Source organism: Eucyclogobius newberryi, unplaced genomic scaffold (genome assembly GCF_026437365.1).
Source record: "Eucyclogobius newberryi isolate DKJ021-1_F unplaced genomic scaffold, fEucNew1.0.hap1 SCAF_8, whole genome shotgun sequence".
In the NCBI taxonomy this organism is placed as follows: Eukaryota; Metazoa; Chordata; class Actinopteri; order Gobiiformes; family Gobiidae; genus Eucyclogobius; species Eucyclogobius newberryi.
The window spans coordinates 25,964,082-25,983,579 of NW_027316500.1; the positions used below are offsets into that span (position 1 = coordinate 25,964,082).

The 19,498-nt window shown below is 40.5% G+C and overlaps 1 protein-coding gene across 1 annotated transcript; it reads right to left on the reverse strand.

The window, feature by feature from the left end:
* Positions 1 to 1,130: 1,130 nt before the first annotated feature.
* Positions 1,131 to 19,263, reverse strand: sec23ip (SEC23 interacting protein). Its single transcript, XM_072437613.1, has 18 exons — positions 19,066 to 19,263; positions 17,458 to 18,089; positions 14,247 to 14,451; positions 13,244 to 13,437; positions 12,050 to 12,139; positions 11,854 to 11,974; positions 11,674 to 11,763; positions 11,033 to 11,174; positions 10,544 to 10,752; positions 9,459 to 9,547; positions 8,599 to 8,772; positions 8,397 to 8,492; positions 7,988 to 8,137; positions 5,148 to 5,303; positions 4,094 to 4,196; positions 3,385 to 3,570; positions 2,361 to 2,526; positions 1,131 to 1,503 (listed from the first exon to the last, which is right to left on the reverse strand). The coding sequence occupies exons 1-18, from the start codon at positions 19,193 to 19,195 to the stop codon at positions 1,422 to 1,424; spliced, it is 3,015 nt and encodes a 1,004-aa protein (XP_072293714.1). The 5' UTR covers positions 19,196 to 19,263; the 3' UTR covers positions 1,131 to 1,421.
* Between the last annotated feature and the right edge of the window lie 235 nt (positions 19,264 to 19,498).

Consider the following 19,498-nt stretch of genomic DNA (forward strand, 5'->3'; position numbering starts at 1 on the left):
CATATTTTTGGTACTTCATTCCCGCTACAACTACCTAGATATCGTCCAATGGCACAATATCGGGACAAAAATGTAGATTATATGTTGAGAAACTCACAATAGGGGCTGAAAGTGATGCAACATGACAAAAAAGATCAAATTGTAAGTATAAGTTCTTAAATGATCAAATAAGGTTGTTTTAATAACCTGAACATGCAGTATTGAGGTGGGAGGAGCCCAAAACACGTGTAATTTAAGCAGCTAATGTGTTAAGTATTAAGTAACATGACAAACCGTATTGCACATTAATGACAGTTTGATGAACAGGTTCTGTGCTACTTCAAGGTATTTCAAATAGTTTTAATATATGTCATGTGGCCATAATGTGAAAGAATGGAATAAAAGGGAGTTTTGTGACAATCGATGGGTTTTGAAACCGTTGAGGCTCGTTCAGGTCTGACCGCTGTTACAAAAACATGTGTTAGTCTTAATAGAGCTGAACGTTACGGCCGCTCGTGAAAATATCGCTAATACGCATCATTTATTAATGTTTTAATGTTATATTTGGTGCCTAAACATTGAGGGAAACGCGGAGGAATTGTACGCCGGGAAAACTGAATTTGTATTAGTTAAAATGGCTGGAATAATATGAATTTTGTTAAGTAGTTTTGATTTTATTGAGTTCTAGAATTGGAGACATTTTTACTCCAAATAAGTAAAGATTATTACTCCATGGGTGGATAATTTAGCTTAAAGCAAGAAAAATTATACAGAATTACAGCGATTTGGTGAAAAATATCGATATTTTTCCTCTTGTATTGATCAATTACTATTTTCAAAAGCAAAAAATGGCTTTTCAATGTTTTTATTAATCCCCTGAATAAAATGACTCAATTCAACCTGCAAATGAAATAACTCTAAATCAATATTTCAAAACTACTCGTGTCAAGAAAACTAGTTAAAAAAAGATTAACTTTTTTTTTTTCTTGCAACATGAAACAGCTGTGAAAGGATTAAAAAGGACACGTTTGTTCAGAGCAGGCTTTATTTATCCTCATTTCTTCTGTGATTGAATGCCTCTTCAAACATCTCAGTGCTCGTAAATATTCTCTTTTGGCGGGAGAAACGTCTTCCACTCATCCCCCACCACATCATTAAAAGAATGTTTATTTTGAATTGTGGACATAAAATAAACCCAGCTGCATTAATCCTTCTGCTTCATAGTCTTCATTTTACATTTCATTTCATACAATTTCAGTAAACTCCACCCCCGCTATAATTTATCTATAAAATATCATATAAAGTTTAAATCTGGCGGCTCATGTGCGTCTCTTAATTAAGACAAAATGGCATGTATAGCTTTTTAATACAGTAAACTACATGGAAACGTAAGAAAACACATGATCCGCGTGCGAGAAACTAAAGCTTTTGTCCCGAATGTTTCAGTGTGTGAGTTGTTCTGGATGGAAGCCCAGGGTTTTGTAGATCTCTTTGAGGATGAGCAGCGCCGTGTCCTCCGACTCCCTGGAAACGCACGGAAACAAAGGAAAATGGTTAGATTTCCTGTGCGAATAATAATGATTGAGTGATTTAAAAAACTAAACGAGGCATTGGGTTTCTATCGAGGTAAAAGGGAAGTGAAAAACATTAGATTTGAGGGCTTGACTTTTTCTTTTGTCAGTTTTTGTCTTGGTAGAAATAAATAAAATATCTTTCAATATGAATTTGCTGAACATATTAGAGATGGATGTTTAATAATTGCCGTTTAAAAGAAAAAATATAGAATTTCACTGCTCAAAATGTAAACACAAAGGATTTTAAAATGGCAGGGCACTTCATAGATTGGATGTATAATTGCTAAAGCAGTGTCGATCTCAATTCAATGACAATTAACTTTAAATATGTATTGCAAAACGTTAAAAACATTAGACTTCTATGGCTACTAATTTCACATTGGATTTAGCTGGATTTTCCATCAATCTAAATGCAATAAACCGGATCAAAAGACTTATTTATCCGTGTTAGTGACTTTATTTTCAAGGCCATCTGCTGGCACTCATTTTCAAATGTTTGGTGATTATTTAAGCTCGTTAATATGACTTTTGGTGGTGATTTAAGTTTGTTAACGACTGTGGTGATAAAAGCTCATTAATATGACTTGGTGATCATATAAGCTCGTTAATGACTTTTGGTGATGATATATGCTCATTAATATGAATGCTTCCTGGAGGATGGGCTGAAGCTGCGTGCGAATCAAAAAAAACACTTTGGGCACATATGAGATACCGATAGCCCTGTAAGAAGGTTAAAAGCTCTGCAAAGTGGATTTTGCACGATATGGGACCTTTAATATGACTTTAGGCTAAACCCTCAGTCCGTACCAGTAGCAGAGGTGGCTTTGCAGAGCGAACAGATACTCGTTGAAGCTCTCGATGGGTTTCTCCTGAAGAACGTAGTCGATCCGGTTTCCTCCGTTCAACATCCCGATCTTCACCTGCGGCTCCTCCTCCCTCGGCGGCTCCGGGGTCTCCATGTCCCGCTTCTCCTCTGGACAAAATGCAAAACAGGTTTAGGTCAATAAGGTTCCGTTTAATCCTGACTTTGTGGCCCTGGTTTGGAGCTGTTATTAAGATATTGACCTTTAAATCTCCTGCAGAGGTCGATATTTTAGTTTGGGCTTAAAGAAAAGACAGAGCTTTATTGCAGGCATGTCCAAACTAGGGCCCGGGGGCCAAATGCGGCCCTCAGACCAATTTTTGTTGGCCCTCCAGCTTCCTGCTATGTTGGCCCAGACAACAAAAAGTAGTACTTTTTACTGTGAAATTTAGAAAATTCGGGCATATTGATGTTATACCAACCTAATATTAATGTTCCAGGTCTAATTAAAGGTGTGGAGACTCATCGCAATTACATCAAATGCAAAATTTCGAATGATTCACTTCAATAAATTCGACATTGTTAAGTTGTTTGTGGCCCTGTGCCCGGTATAAGTTTCAAAATGCGGCCCGTGATGAAAAAAGTTTGGACACCCCTGCTTTATTGTAACACTTCAGTGCTCAAAGTGATTACGCTGCTTCATTATTGGTTAGTTGTAAAACAGGGTGGTTAATTTTCGGAATTATATATTTTTTTCCCTACAAACTATCAGAGCAGCTATAAGTTCTAAAATATTCGCATCGTCCAGGAAAAAATCCCCATTTAGTCCAATTTACACACATTGGAGTGCATGATATTTCAGGGTGGTATTTATCTTATGTTTTTTCTTGTAAAAAGAATCGGTGACGAACAAATGTAAACTAAAGTTTGAGTATACTTTATTAGTATTTATTTTCCCAAGCAAACTGCACGCAGAAAGCAACGGGAATAAAACTGCCACCCTCGTCGGCCTTGTACCAGTCCACTGACCTTGCCGCGCCCGGCTCGCCTCCTCCTCCTCGATCTGGTTGGCGACGATGGCGAGCTGAGCCTGGAGCTGAGCGGACGACGTGTGGGCGCGGGCGAAGTCGTTCAGAGTTTGCCAGGCGCTTTTCAGAGAGCTGAGTAAACCGTGCTTCAGGTCTGAGCCCATTCGCGTCAGGCTCTCCTTCAACTCTGAGGAAAACAAACCAGAAGTTAAGTATCGCAGACAAAATACACTTTGCTCTCAATAAAAGACCAGCTTGAGTCTGAAGCGTTTAATAATCTTAAAGTTTAAAAAGGTACCAATGGTGATTTATGGAAAAATAAAAAGATAACATTGTCAATTTAACATTTGTCAGACTTTGTCAATTTGTCATGTGCAATTTGCTTTAGTATCATTTAATGTTTCGTTTAATATAATAAATGCCAGATAGAGTTTAATGCCATACTGTGGAACATCATGGGGAAAGCAATAACCACCAGACAAAGTTACATAATTAGCTCCCGACATAAAAGGAGCCATTTCCTCTGAGTCTCATCAATATTTATTACACGCAAAAGCAAATAAAACAATTAACTTGCCATTGCAATTGGTTTTGTTTTGGGGATTTCTTTCTTAATGATATGAAGCAAAACGATGAGCATTTAATTCCAAGCAGCTACGGCGAGGAAACTGAAACCGAAGACGAGAACGTAGTAAATGTTGTGTTTTTACCGAGATGCAGCCGCTTTCTTCCTTTGTGATGTGGGATTAAAACGGGCTTCAGGCCGAGGTCTGGCACGATCAGCGGCTCGATGCGATACGCCACCGGGTCCAACTGCAACGACACATTTATTATGGTTATAAAGAACTCATAAAACCATTTGAAAATGTTCAGGTCGCATTCGTCTGGCTGGAAACTACAACTGTAAGATTTTGGTACGTTGCATTGTGGGAAAAGGTGACTAATATCTACACACGTTTTAATCATTTAATGCAATATTCGATTATAACATGTTTACTACAAAGAAATCCCTTCCTGTTCCACCTTTCGGAACAACGTATAGATTGTTTTTATGGATGTAAATGTGTTTGAAGTTATTGTAACAAATAGTGAAGAGCAACATAATGTGATTTTAAAGGGGAACCTGGGATTAGCTTCAGAATATCACAAAATATGAAAAATCAAGGGAGTTTAGACAAATGAAAACCACATGGGGGATGTCAGCTCAGTTTAAAGACATTTACTGTTGTATTTTATATTATTTGGTTAATTACAGGAGATTATTAGACACTGAGCATTTTTTTGAAGGCAAGATCTTGATTTTTAGTTGACAAATACTTGACTCACAACATAATACTACAATAATTCATCATTTTACAGATATATTACATACTTTACCACAAGTTAAACCGTTTTAAATAGCTAATTCTGAGGCTCAAATTTCCCCCATATCCTTTTTTTTTTTTTTTAATAGTGAAGCAAACTGACTGACATTTCGACCCTGGAAAGTCCAAATTGTTGCTAATTTTGTAGTAGTAACGACTAAGATCTGAGGTCAGTCCTGTTCTTTTGTGTTTTGTTCTCCTTTTACTGTTCAAAACACTAAAAAGAAGGAACAAACGAGAAAATGTTCTATAGTTTACATAATTTCCCCTCAAGTTGCCTCAATAACATTGACATTCTGCTGACATCGTATTCTAAAGAAAGACAAACAGTCGATTGGGTGAAAGCTTGTGTGGATCCAAACCACATAAATGAACCTCTGTGGTACAATACGTGACGTACCGGGTGGTAGATGTTGAAGAAGCCCCTGCACGTGGGCAGATGATACGTCTCCTCGATGTTCTCCAAACCTCTCACTGTGAGGAACATGCCGATGGGAGAGCCCAGCGCGAAGAAGCTCACCGGCTCAAAGTCCAGATTATGATACACTACGGACACCTGAGGACGAGCGGAAACGGCCAGAGTTACACACAAGTACTGCAAGTACTGCAAGACCAATACAATACAAGAAGAATACACAAAGACAAGTACTACAAGACCAGTTTCATACAGCGCAGAAACTGAATATGCATTGAAAACAAGATTAAATGAAATACAAAAAGACAAGTACTATGACACAATTGGTTTTACTAGAAATATTTACTTTCCACGAGAATGCAAATGTTTGATATTTATGTTTAATTAATTGTCTAATAATTGGAAACAATACTGCATAAACCCCTTGAAGGCTACGACTGCAGTATTCCTCATCATGTCAGTGTTGTTTATTCCAAATTCATTGCTGTGTGACCGATACAGTTACAACCGTTAAACAAAAGACCCCGAACTCGTTAGAAAAATAAAAAATATTATGAAGAAAATGGTTGCAAAATGATGACGTGAAATTAGGTTGGTTCCCGGAATATTACTGAAAGAAAATCAAATCAAACAAATGTAAATGCAGGGAAATGATTTGGCACCGAAACTACAACTAGGCAGAAGAGAACTGGCCCCTGGAGTGTTCCCTGGGGGATGCCGGTCTTAATTTCACATACAGCAGATTTTCTTTTATCAACTATCACACGTTGCTCTCGGCCATGTAAATAAGGTTCAAACCATAAAGTGTGCTTTGAGAAATTGAAAAATATGGTCCCAGTTTTATTGAACTGCTCCCAGACTCTTAAAACAATATTTAGTTTCAGCAACAATAGTCCGATTTTATGATGTTATGACTAGCGTCTGATAGCATTTTGTTTTGCAACTGATAGCATTTTGCTTTTAGTCTGATAGCATTTTCTTAAGCGTCTGATGGTGTTTTCTTTAGCGTCTGATGGTGTTTTCTTTAGCGTCTGATGGTGTTTTCTTTAGTGTCTGATGGTGTTTTCATTAGTGCGTCTGATGGTGTTTTCTTTAGCATCTGATGGTGTTTTCTTTAGCGTCTGATGGTGTTTTCTTTAGCGCGTCTGATGGTGTTTTCTTTAGCGCGTCTGATGGTGTTTATTTTAGCGTCTGATGGTGTTTTCTTTAGCACGTCTGATAGTGTTTTCTTTAGCGTCTGATGGTGTTTATTTTAGCGTCTGATGGTGTTTATTTTAGCGTCTGATGGTGTTTATTTTAGCGTCTGATGGTGTTTATTTTAGCGTCTGATGGTGTTTATTTTAGCGTCTGATGGTGTTTATTTTAGCGTCTGATGGTGTTTTCTTTAGCGTCTGATGGTGTTTATTTTAGCGTCTGATGGTGTTTTCTTTAGCGCGTCTGATGGTGTTTTCTTTAGCGCGTCTGATGGTGTTTTCTTTAGCGCGTCTGATGGTGTTTTCTTTAGCGTCTGACGGTGTTTTCTTTAGCGTCTGATGGTGTTTTCTTTAGGGCGTCTGATGGTGTTTTCTTTAGGGCGTCTGATGGTGTTTTCTTTAGGGCGTCTGATGGTGTTTTCTTTAGCGCGTCTGATGGTGTTTTCTTTAGCGCGTCTGATGGTGTTTTCTTTAGGTCTGATGGTGTTTATTTTAGCGTCTGATGGTGTTTTCTTTAGCGTCTGATGGTGTTTTCTTTTGCGTCTGATGGTGTTTTCTTTAGCGTCTGATGGTGTTTTCTTTAGCACGTCTGATAGTGTTTTCTTTAGCACGTCTGATAGTGTTTTCTTTAGGTCTGATGGTGTTTATTTTAGCGTCTGATGGTGTTTATTTTAGCGTCTGATGGTGTTTTCTTTAGCGTCTGATGGTGTTTTCTTTAGCGTCTGATGGTGTTTATTTTAGCGTCTGATGGTGTTTTCTTTAGCGCGTCTGATGGTGTTTTCTTTAGCGTCTGATGGTGTTTTCTTTAGCGTCTGATGGTGTTTTCTTTAGCGTCTGATGGTGTTTTCTTTAGCGTCTGATGGTGTTTTCTTTAGCGTCTGATGGTGTTTTCTTTAGCGTCTGATGGTGTTTTCTTTAGCGTCTGATGGTGTTTTCTTTAGCGTCTGATGGTGTTTTCTTTAGCGTCTGATGGTGTTTATTTTAGCGTCTGATGGTGTTTATTTTAGCGTCTGATGGTGTTTTCTTTAGCACGTCTGATGGTGTTTTCTTTAGCACGTCTGATGGTGTTTTCTTTAGCGTCTGATGGTGTTTATTTTAGCGTCTGATGGTGTTTTCTTTAGCACGTCTGATGGTGTTTTCTTTAGCACGTCTGATGGTGTTTTCTTTAGCGTCTGATGGTGTTTATTTTAGCGTCTGATGGTGTTTATTTTAGCGTCTGATGGTGTTTATTTTAGCGTCTGATGGTGTTTTCTTTAGGTCTGATGGTGTTTATTTTAGCGTCTGATGGTGTTTTCTTTAGCGTCTGATGGTGTTTATTTTAGCGTCTGATGGTGTTTTCTTTAGGTCTGATGGTGTTTATTTTAGCGTCTGATGGTGTTTTCTTTAGCGTCTGATGGTGTTTTCTTTAGCGCGTCTGATGGTGTTTTCTTTAGCGCGTCTAATGGTGTTTTCTTTAGCGCGTCTAATGGTGTTTTCTTTAGCGCGTCTGATGGTGTTTATTTTAGCGTCTGATGGTGTTTTCTTTAGCGTCTGATGGTGTTTTCTTTAGCGTCTGATGGTGTTTATTTTAGCGTCTGATGGTGTTTTCTTTAGCGTCTGATGGCGAGCCGTTTCCCTCTCAAATCAAAGTACCTGCCCCGTGCCGACTTTGAAGTAGCTGTAGTTGACGTGGACGGAAGAGACTCCGAGAGGGAGAGTCTTCTCCGGCTCAGGGACAGAGGCTGCAGTTAGAGGAGCGACCACTGGAGGGAGCTCTTTCACCACCGCAGTCTTCTCCTCTGCCTGAAATGAAACGCACAAAAACATATAAATCAAAGAGGTTTTCACTGTCGACTGATTCAGTTCATCTCCTGGACTCGCTGAGAAAAAAACTCAACATTCAAGTTAGCAAATGTACAATTGAGAGGAGCTGGATACGTATTTTTATATTCCGTTCACAAATCAACCTTCACACAGATGACAGTACATAAAAGAAAAGACGAAGACAACAGCAAGACAACGCATGACAAGACGTGGTTGTATTATAAAATTAAAAACTTACCTGTTTGCTTAATCTCTCCTTGACAAACTTTGCGATCTTCTTCCTGGGACCGAGTGGGATTCCCATGTCTTTCAGGTCATCGATTGTGCACATGAACTGGAGAAAAGATCATGAACATAATGTAAAGGACTGTAGTTACGGCATTATTAAGCTTTTTTTTTTTGGAATATTGTACGTCCTGAATGGCAGAGGCCGGACTCACAAAAGACTCCAGGTCGATCTTCTCCTCCTCGAAGGTGTCGTTGTATTCGGACAGTCCCAGATGTTCCAGGACGGCGCCGAGGTCCTGGAACTCGTCTCCTTTAGGCTCCTCTTTGGGCTCGTCTTCAGCAGGAGGAGTGACGGCAGGAGGGATCTGAGCTGCTGCGGCTGGAACCTGCCACGGGTCAAATAAATAACACTATTAGAGTCGCATCCAAGCAGCAACTTAAGTATTTTTTTTACAGTTATTTTAGTGTTTATATTCCTACATAGGACAAGATTGTGAATAAGATTATAGTTTTGTCTGGTAAAATAAAGGTAAAATAAAGGTAAAATAAAGGTAAAATAAAGGTAAAATAAAATAAATAAAATAAATAAAATAAATAAAATAAATAAAATAAATAAAATAAATAAAATAAATAAAATAAATAAAATAAAAATGAAAGTGATGATGTTAGTTTCACAGTGTCAAGAACTGTATTTTCCGGACTAGAACCTTTTTTCATAGTTTTGGCCGGGGTGTGACTTATACTTATATTTATACTTGTATACTTATACTCCGGAGCGACTTATATGTGATATTATTTGTTATTTTCACACTTGCAACAGCATTTCATACTCCAGTGCAACTTATATATGTTTTTTTCTTCTCTATTATGCATTTTTTGGCTGGTGCGACTTATACTCCAGTGCGACTTATACTCCAGAAAATGCTGTAATAAGTTGAATTGGCAGAACTTAGAAGAAACCACATGTAGGTTTTGCTGTGCGTGGATTATATCTGCACATGTTTGTAAATTAAAAACCGTAGCAAACAATGGATAAGAACTAGTAATTCTTTTGCATGCGGATGTTTCTGACCTGTGGCTCAACTCCATTGGCCGTGGGAATGACTGGCATCGACGAGCCGAGATTCTGGTTTGACAAAAGATCGAAGAGAATCAAAGAGCCTGCGGAAACCCAAACGGAAAAAGAGCAAACGTGTCGATCGTCAATAACATCAGATTAGTGGTGACGCAAGTGACTTTGTATCGCCGTTTTAGAGGTTTACTGCCTGCTGAAAATAAACAAAGCGCCGTTTGAAGACTTGTAGCGATGTACCGTTTGTCTTTTAAAACCTTACTTACTCACATTTGCAAAAGGCAGCGCTGTAACATTGACAACATCATTTTTTGTACGATTGTAATTAGCCAAGAACAAAGGCTGTAATTAGCAAACCTCCAGGCGAGTCGTGCAAAATTGAAAGAGCTTTAGTCGTTAAGTCAATTCATAGGTCCATGACGTCTGGGTTAATTAGTTGACTAGAGATTTTGTGGGGATTTGAAAGGATTTTTTAATAACAGCAGTAAAAGGAAACCGCACAGTGTTAAAAATTAATGAATTGCAACAAACTGACCTTTAAATGGATAAATCGAATTGATATAATCGTCAACTTTGTATCAAATAATCATCGTCTCGACTCGAAAACATCGAGAATACACAGGGTTTTTGATCAGCATTTCTTTTACATCTAATTGTACATGTTTCCCATGACATTTTGATGCAATTCTTAGCAAATTAAACATTAGTTGCAGGCCTATTGTGGGTTTAACCTGCCTTTTAACGGACAAATACGCAGTTTACTTGTGTTTTTTGCATGAATGTTGTAATTGTCATCTCGTGGCGCTGTCCATGCTCTTTGGGGACAGATACAAGGTCAAATCAGAGAAACGTCAGCACTTTTGCGAGAGTTATGCCCCTTTTAGTCGACAAATCGTGTTGAACAAAAGTTTCTTTAGCCGACTACAGCTCTACAGCCCAGGCAACGCTACTGCATCTCCGTGGAAACCAAGCGGGCAGCAAAACTACACCTTTATAATGTAGTAAATTTGCCTGAGTCAAACCTCTCGGCTCAAGCGAAGATCATCAGTATTAGCCAAAGACACACGATATGAAGCGTGCGTTACCTAAACTGTGGCCGGACACGGACACTGATCCTCTGTAGTCGGGGTTTCGCTCCATGAACAGCGCGTGGAGGCGGTTCATCTCCATGGCGACCGTGTCCATGATGGTCTGGCAGTACGTGGGGCTGTTGTAGAAAAGCACGTCCAGCAAAGTCTCGTTTGTGAAGTGACGCAGACGCCCGGTGCTCGGCAACGTGATCTTCTTTATCCGCCTGCAACAACGAGAAGAAGAAGATGAAGAAGACGACGACGCGCTAACAGACAAATAAACGCATTACGCAAATGAATATCACGGTATGATGAGGTGTGTTTTTGGGCGGATGTGGGAGAGAAAACTTTGACTCAATCCTGCAGTTACAATATGAGTTTAGTAAAATTTACCAGGTTACTAACTACAGATGGAAATGAGCCTTTTTTAGCATATTTACATGGGTCCCACTTCAAATAAACAAATTAAATATCATGATGTGGTGATGGTGTCTCTCCTCTGACCTGTCCACTCCGGTGGCGTCTCCGTGCAGGGCCGTGTGCCACTGGACCGGCAGGAACTCCACGCGGCTGATGTTGTGCTCGTCAACCTGCTTCTTAAAGTGAGTCTGCAGCAGCTTCAGGGAAACGCTGCGGAAGTCGTCCACTGAAGGTTCAAAAATACATTCATAACACAACCCAGCAAGTGATGAACAATGACATTTAGCAGCACGGAGACTGGTACTGCACACAAAAAACACATAAGCATGTATTCATTAAGTAATATAAGAGTAATATGTCATTTTATTCAAGACATACATGTAATTTATTCTACTTGAAATCATTACTTACAAAATTGAAACGTAGGGCTGAGAAATTAATCACATTTTAATATAATAGGAGATCAATTCTGCTATAATTGTCAGTGATATGCTTTGGGTTATGAGTATACAGGATAATTTGGGCTATTTTCTTCTGTTAAATGGTTAAAAGTCTGCTTTGTTCAGCTAAATTAATACTGACAGACATTTTATTTTGTTTATGATAGAAAAAAAAAAATCTTAATCGAAAAACGAGAAATCTGGGTGACAAACACTTGTGATTCTCTTCTTTTTGCCATATTACCGTATAGTTTAGTGACCAACAGTATGAAATGAGTCGCTCACCACACTCCACCATGCTCCTGAACCTCAGGTCACACACGGGGCCGATCCCGTGGACCATGAACACCAGATGGTCCACAGTCGCGAGCTCACCTGAGAGAAGTTGGAAATATAAATAGAAAAACATCACAAAAGGGTTTTTTTAAACTTCTACCGCAAACAAAATGCTAGCGACTGTTTTACCGTCGGGCACTTCATCGTGGTCGTCGTCGATGCCGCGCTTGACCACTCGGGGCCTGGTCTGTCCGTCCTGCGTCGTGCCCCACTCGTCGGGCATCGAGGACGGCTGGAACTGCACGATCACCTGAGGCGGAGAGACACGGGAGAAGGTTTGAGCGTCTGTTTACGCAAAGGAGGCGGGGCCGGGGGGCGGGCTCACCTTCGGGTTGTGCATGACGATGGTTTCTCCGGACGGAAACTCCAGCCGGCGGTGCCATTGGTTTGTGGACACGGCTCTTTTGTATTCGACCTGTCGTTAGAGATGAAGAGTTTATGTCAGTGTAAAACATTGTGTGTTTAAAACTGTAATATTTCAACATTATACCGACAACAGATTGGGAATTAATTACTGTAAATGTGCGATAATCCAAATCAACAAAGCAAAACGATTATTTTCACGCTGAAGATATCGAGACCGGTCACAATGTTTCAGTGTTACATTTATTCTAAAACATTTTCAGCTCACGTAGACACTCAAGTTTAAGCCATATGTTTCAGTTCTATGTTGTTGAACACGCCATATTTTTGTTGCAATGAAGAGGAACGTGACTGGAGAAGTAGAACAAACACGGACAGATATATAATAATATATAATATATAATAATAATAATAAACGCCACTTTCTGTTTTGGCAAGTCCCTACAACACATTAACTCTACTCTATACATGTACTGCAAGTCTGAATGTGTTTTAATACTTACAGAGACATAGTACTATTGCTAATTTAAGCAAAGCCATTATTAATTAACGTGTTAGATTTATTAAAACATATTTCATTACTGTGCAGTGATAATCCAAGCTTTGTTTAACAGAAAATAAAGTGTGGACAGTGGGAAAAGTGATCATCCCGAGTTTGTTTCGAAACAGGAAGAGGCAGAGGAGTTTGTTGTCAACATGCACTTTTAAAGGGAAGTTGGATTTTTGTTTTGGCATCACTTATGAAAAAACTTTAGTTATGAAATATGAGATACTTGCAATAAATAAACGATGCTCAATACTTATCGTGTGCATGTATGATCGCACAGAGCTGTAGAGGTTCAATTATTAACTTCTATGACTCATTATAGATACTGCTGACTAATTTAGAGTTTGATTATGCGTTTCATTTTCGGTTTGTGTCAGCAGCATGATTTAACTTGCTTATTTATGGATATTTATGTTTCAATTAAGAAATAAACATGTGAACGCAAGTGATTCGGTCCCGTCCGTTCCGTTTCATAACTCACCAAGGCTCGGAAAAGGATTATTACTCTATTATTACTAGTATTAGTAGAATATTATCCACAGCAATGGTCTGTATCGTGATCTTTCCTGCAGCAGTAGATCGTGTGTCATGAATTGTCGCGGCACAAACCTCTAGCTTGTCGCTGAACTCCTCCGAGTACGGGATGAAGCGGCTGTCGTTGTCTCCTTTGTAAAACCAGGTGCAGCGTCGGACCTCGGTGGGCTCCTCCTCCCAGTACACGGAGGTCCGCAGCCGGTCGTACAGCTGCACGTCGTAGCGCCCGCCGTCGGTGCGGACGATCACGTTTTCGGGGTCCGGTTGGACTGAACAAAAAAAAAAAAAGGGAAATAAGCATCAAAAGCGTTGGAGTGGTTATATTAAACAAGCTGAATGAAAAATTATGACGATTGTTGTCAGTGCTTCAATATGGAATAAAAAACAAACATTTGTCTAATTCAGTGGTTCTAAACTTGGGGGTCGCGAGGCTAATGATGACCTTGATTTGATCCATTTTTTAAATTGAAAAAACAGTATGATTTAGTGAAATTAGGTCCAAGTCAAATAAACAATATTAAGCTTGATTTAACATGTTTTTCCTGTTTAAATTATGCTCTGCATCAATTTTATTTTTACTGTGGGGGTTGCGAGTCAGTTGCAGAGTTCTTTAGGGGCCCCGCTCTCAAACGTTTGGGAAGCCCTGGTCCAATTTAAGATCAAAACGAACAGGAGTAAGGTCAAAGTCGAGTGTCTTTACAAAGCACATTTACAAACAGCCGTCACTGCCACAATGCGCTGGACAAGATCAACTACGGCACAACAATTTCATAATAAATACATAATAATACAATAAATCAAACAATGTGCTTCATCATAAACATTTTTAGCTCCTCACGAGGTAAAAGCAATGTAAAAAAAAAAGTGCATCTTTACTGGAGACATGACAGACCAGACGTGGCTCTTCTAAAATGTAAAGGTTACAGAAATAAAGTATTAAATCATGGTCCAGATTCTTGAGTCCGTAGTCTATAATAATATAAAGCCAATTTTCTCCTTAACGATACGAGCACCAGCACGACGACAGCACTACTACCTCCACTATTACGGACACTACGACAAAGTATTCAAGTCGTACCCGAGTTGTAGATTTCCTCGAGTTGCAGCGAGTCGATGATGCTGAACGGCAGCCACACGCTCTTGGACTCCACCAGTTTGCAGTAAAACCAGTGCGGGTGAACCGTCTCGTACACGTTGTAGTTGTACTGCATCATGTGACCGGCCGGGACCACTGCCCCGGACGCAGCGGGGGCCACGGGGGGCGGGAACTGTGAGGGAGGGGGCTAAAAAGGCACACAAACTTCAATTAATTACACACTGTTCATTAATAAACAGGGGAATATTATCTACGACAACAACTCGGCTATTTTCAAATGCATTATTACGACAGATTCACTATTTTTTATGTTTTAGTCATGCTTTTTATGTTTCTCTTTTTACGTGACATAAAAGCACATTCAATTGCTGTTTATAAGATGATGTTTGAAAAGTGGCTTGAATAATGAATGAATAAGACTGAAGAAAGATAGAAACTAGGCAGGACAAGAACATAAAAAACAAAGAAAAATATATTGGACTGATAATAAAATGTGGACCGTACTCATTTGTTATGGTTATGTTTTTTGTAAACTGTTAAAATAATCGCATCATAACCTACTACACCCATCTAACCAGGGATGCGTGTTTGTGTGTGTGCGTATGGACGTGTAAGCTTTTATTTTAAAGTTACATTATGTTTTCTCACCAGTTGAGCAGCCGGCAGCATAAAAATGGATGAATAAATAAAGAAATACATGGATTGATTATCGTAAAATCTGATTATGCCCTACATAACCTCTTAAGAAGCTATTTGTCATACACTTTAATATTATAGTAGTTACCAGATAATCGCAGAGGAATCTATGTTGCAATTACAGCGTCATTACATGGTGGAGGTTCATTAAAAGGCTGCAATAAACCATATTCATAGTTTAATTCAACATTTACTACTGCTATTGCTTTGTATTGATAATTGATGTCAATTATATAAAATAATGATAGAGTGACAAATTGAGCTGGATTAAAAGTCTCTTGAGAAGTTTTAGTTCCAAAAACCAAGTGCTACAACGACACAAATATTAAATCTTGTCTTGTGGAAATAGTGTCTCATCTCATCTTTTATAATTGTCTATAACAGACTGTGATGGAAAAATGTCATTAGGTTGTTGCGATGCAAAGTGATGAGTTACATAAGATGTTTGATTATTTCAACAGCTTTGATTGTTTTAACCTTTTCTGGCGCGCCCCCCTTGGGAGATGACAAAAGTATCCACCCCTGTCTCATGACTGTGGATCACTTTTACCACTGAGGGTCCATGACCGTCACACACAGACACAGAGCTGACTCGTACCTCTGCGTTTATGTTTCATTGTTTTCAAAGCCCCGGGATCAAAGCGGAAAGGAATAGAATGCACACACATTCTACTTGCATGTGCTTTATATCCTCAAATGAGTGGACTTGGAGGAGTCTAAAGGATAAAGTCTAAAGAATCAAGTCTGACGGTAATGTAACACTTGGATACCAGCCGCCATAAAACACCAAAGAAGAAGAAGAAGAAGAGTGGACTTGGATACCAGCCGCCATAAAACACCAAAGAAGAAGAAGAAGAAGAGTGGACTTGGATATCAGCCACCATAAAACACCAAAGAAGAAGAAGAAGAGTGGACTTGGATATCAGCCACCATAAAACACCAAAGAAGAAGAAGAAGAAGAGTGGACTTGGATATCAGCCACCATAAAACACCAAAGAAGAAGAAGAGTGGACTTGGATATCAGCCACCATAAAACACCAAAGAAGAAGAAGAAGAAGAGTGGACTTGGATATCAGCCACCATAAAACACCAAAGAAGAAGAAGAAGAAGAGTGGACTTGGATACCAGCCGCAATAAAACACCAAAGAAGAAGAAGAAGAGTGGACTTGGATATCAGCCACCATAAAACACCAAAGAAGAAGAAGAAGAAGAGTGGACTTGGATACCAGCCGCAATAAAACACCAAAGAAGAAGAAGAAGAAGAGTGGACTTGGATATCAGCCACCATAAAACACCAAAGAAGAAGAGTGGACTTGGATATCAGCCACCATAAAACACCAAAGATGAAGTAGAAGAAGAGTGGACTTGGATATCAGCCACCATAAAACACCAAAGATGAAGTAGAAGAAGAGTGGACTTGGATATCAGCCACCATAAAACACCAAAGAAGAAGAGTGGACTTGGATATCAGCCACCATAAAACACCAAAGATGAAGTAGAAGAAGAGTGGACTTGGATATCAGCCACCATAAAACACCAAAGATGAAGTAGAAGAAGAGTGGACTTGGATATCAGCCACCATAAAACACCAAAGAAGAAGAAGAAGAAGAGTGGACTTGGATATCAGCCACCATAAAACACCAAAGAAGAAGAAGAAGAGTGGACTTGGATACCAGCCGCCATAAAACACCAAAGAAGAAGAAGAAGAAGAGTGGACTTGGATATCAGCCACCATAAAACACCAAAGAAGAAGAAGAGTGGACTTGGATATCAGCCACCATAAAACACCAAAGAAGAAGAAGAAGAAGAGTGGACTTGGATACCAGCCGCCATAAAACACCAAGAAAGAAGAAGAGCAGGTTCAAAAGTGAGTGTAGCATAATTTAACTGATGGTTAAATTAGTTTTTATTGTTTCCATTCCGTGTCATTTAATCAACGTCAGAGCGAGGCAAGAACAAATAAAGAATAATGACAGAGGAGAGACAGAGGAGAGATAGAGGAGAGACAGTGGAGAGATAGAGGAGAGACAGTGGAGAGACCGAGGAGAGACCGAGGAGAGATAGAGGAGAGACCGAGGAGAGACCGAGGAGAGACCGAGGAGAGACCGAGGAGAGACCGAGGAGAGACCGAGGAGAGACAGAGGAGAGACAGAGGAGAGATAGAGGAGAGACAGTGGAGAGATAGAGGAGAGACAGAGGAGAGACCGAGGAGAGATAGAGGAGAGACCGAGGAGAGACCGAGGAGAGACCGAGGAGAGACCGAGGAGAGACCGAGGAGAGACCGAGGAGAGACAGAGGAGAGACAGAGGAGAGACAGAGGAGAGATAGAGGAGAGATAGAGGAGAGACAGAGGAGAGACAGAGGAGAGACAGAGGAGAGACACATTACAATAAGTGACTGTCATTGTAAACACAGAAGACTATAGATCCTGGACCCGTTGTTTACAAAGATTCCCCTTCACATACTTTCCCTCATAAACACCACATGAGCCGCTTACCTTGGTGAAACTCTGTGCTGGAGGAGGGCCGAACGCCTGAGGAGGGGTGAACGCCTGCGGAGGGCCGAACGCCTGCGGAGGGCCGAACGCCTGAGGAGGGGTGAACGCCTGCGGAGGGCCGAACGCCTGAGGAGGGGCGAACGTCTGCGGAGGGGCGCCGTACGGATACTGAGCCTGCGGCGCGGCGTGTGTCGGGGGCAGAACCTCCGGCGCCGCCATGTACGGACTGGCTCGGCTGCTGGAGGGCGTGTGGCGATACGGGTTGTGATTCTGAGGCTGCGGCTGTGGCGGAGGGGGCGGGGTCATGGAGCTCGGAGGCGGGGTGTGCCGTCCCATCGGGCTCTGGTAAACGGCGACGCCCGCACCGAACGCAGAGGGAGGATGCATTTGGGAGACGGCAGGAGGAGGAGGAGGAGGAGCCATGGAGACCGCGGTCGGGGCGGAGGACAGACCCGTGGAGAGAGGTGCGGGGGAGAAGCTCTGAGAGAGGGTCTGGGGTGGACATGAGGGCTGACCGATGGAGGCAAACGGGTCGCTGGACACTGGGTTTGAGAAGTAGTTAAATGTGGAGGGGGCGGGGCCGTTATCCGAAGTCTGTCCCACGAAACTGTCCTCTTCGCCGACGGAATCATCTAGATACAAAAGACAGGACTCAAGGTCAGATAACAAGGGGGCGGTTTCAAGACAGGAACACCTTGACATTGTCTTTTCAACACTAACTAAATGATTAAAAAAATATTATACGCCGCACTTCTTGCTCAGAACTCGGGACAAAAGGTAAATAATTCAGTGAACTTGTGTGTGAACGTGTTAACTCATATTTAAAGACACACCTTACAGTACCTCAAGGAGCACTAATGCCCCCAGTCACACTGGTTGTGCCAAATAGAATTATAGAATTATTTCAGTACCGGCCTAGTCCGCATACAATTATTTGATTGGTCAACAAGTCAGACGATTATTTCTACTGAACATTGAGAATATTTGAATGCATGTTTAGCCAAATAAAGGTTTGAATATAGTGTCTGAAGGCTTCTATACGGAGAAAATGATCAAATAAATTGTAATAATGATGTAAAACCAGACATATAGTATTTTTTTTCAACATTGTAACCTAACAATGTTGCTGTCTGTTATAAAAATGTTGATTAATTGTTGCAGCTCTTATATCATAGAACAGTATTAATTAATTCCCAATTATATGGCCACAGCAGTCTTGGGGCTATTTGACAGACATTACTGCAAAACTGCCCTTTTTCTCCACGCATTTACAAAACAATTGCATTCTATTTTAAATGGACCAGATTATACAAGTATTACTAGTAACATTTAGTATTTCAGCACACAGTATTACCCCTTTTATTACAGGGAAAGAGTGGACAACAATCATCTGAATAAAAGAAATACAGTGGGATTGTCAATTTGTCATTGATTCCCAGGCAAAAACAGCACCAGATCTGACAGGCCTAATTCAACCAGGCAATGAGCAGGTTAAATGTGGAATCATATCTGCAGCATAATAACAGCTGAGGGCAAAAACACCGGCTAACCAATTAGCAGCTAACGGGGCTAAAGTTTACACATCCCCCTCGGTTTCGTGAGTCTCACCTCCTGTCATCAGCGCCGAACCACCGGCCTGGCTCACGGGCAGGAAGGGCAGGTTAAAGTTAAACTCCGGAGCGGCCCCTAGCAGTAAATTCGCACCACTGTCCGGGTATTTTTTAAATCTATCTGCCATTTTCACTTAGAATTACACGTAGCCACCACCACCGGAACCCGTGGCAGGAGGCAGTACACGACCTGCCCTCAAAACACGTCGCATTTGCTTTGGCGCTTTTTCGTTGATCTACAAACAAACGGATAACGTCAAGGATATGTATAACGCAGGCACATGTGAGTTGTAGATCTACTAACTACGGGTGCCGTGATGTTGACGGAAAACATGTTGCTGCCTCTACTGGTTAGGAGTACTTTCCATTTTATATAATTCGTTATTACAATATGTAATTTTTGAAACTATTAGCCTACTTATATATATTAT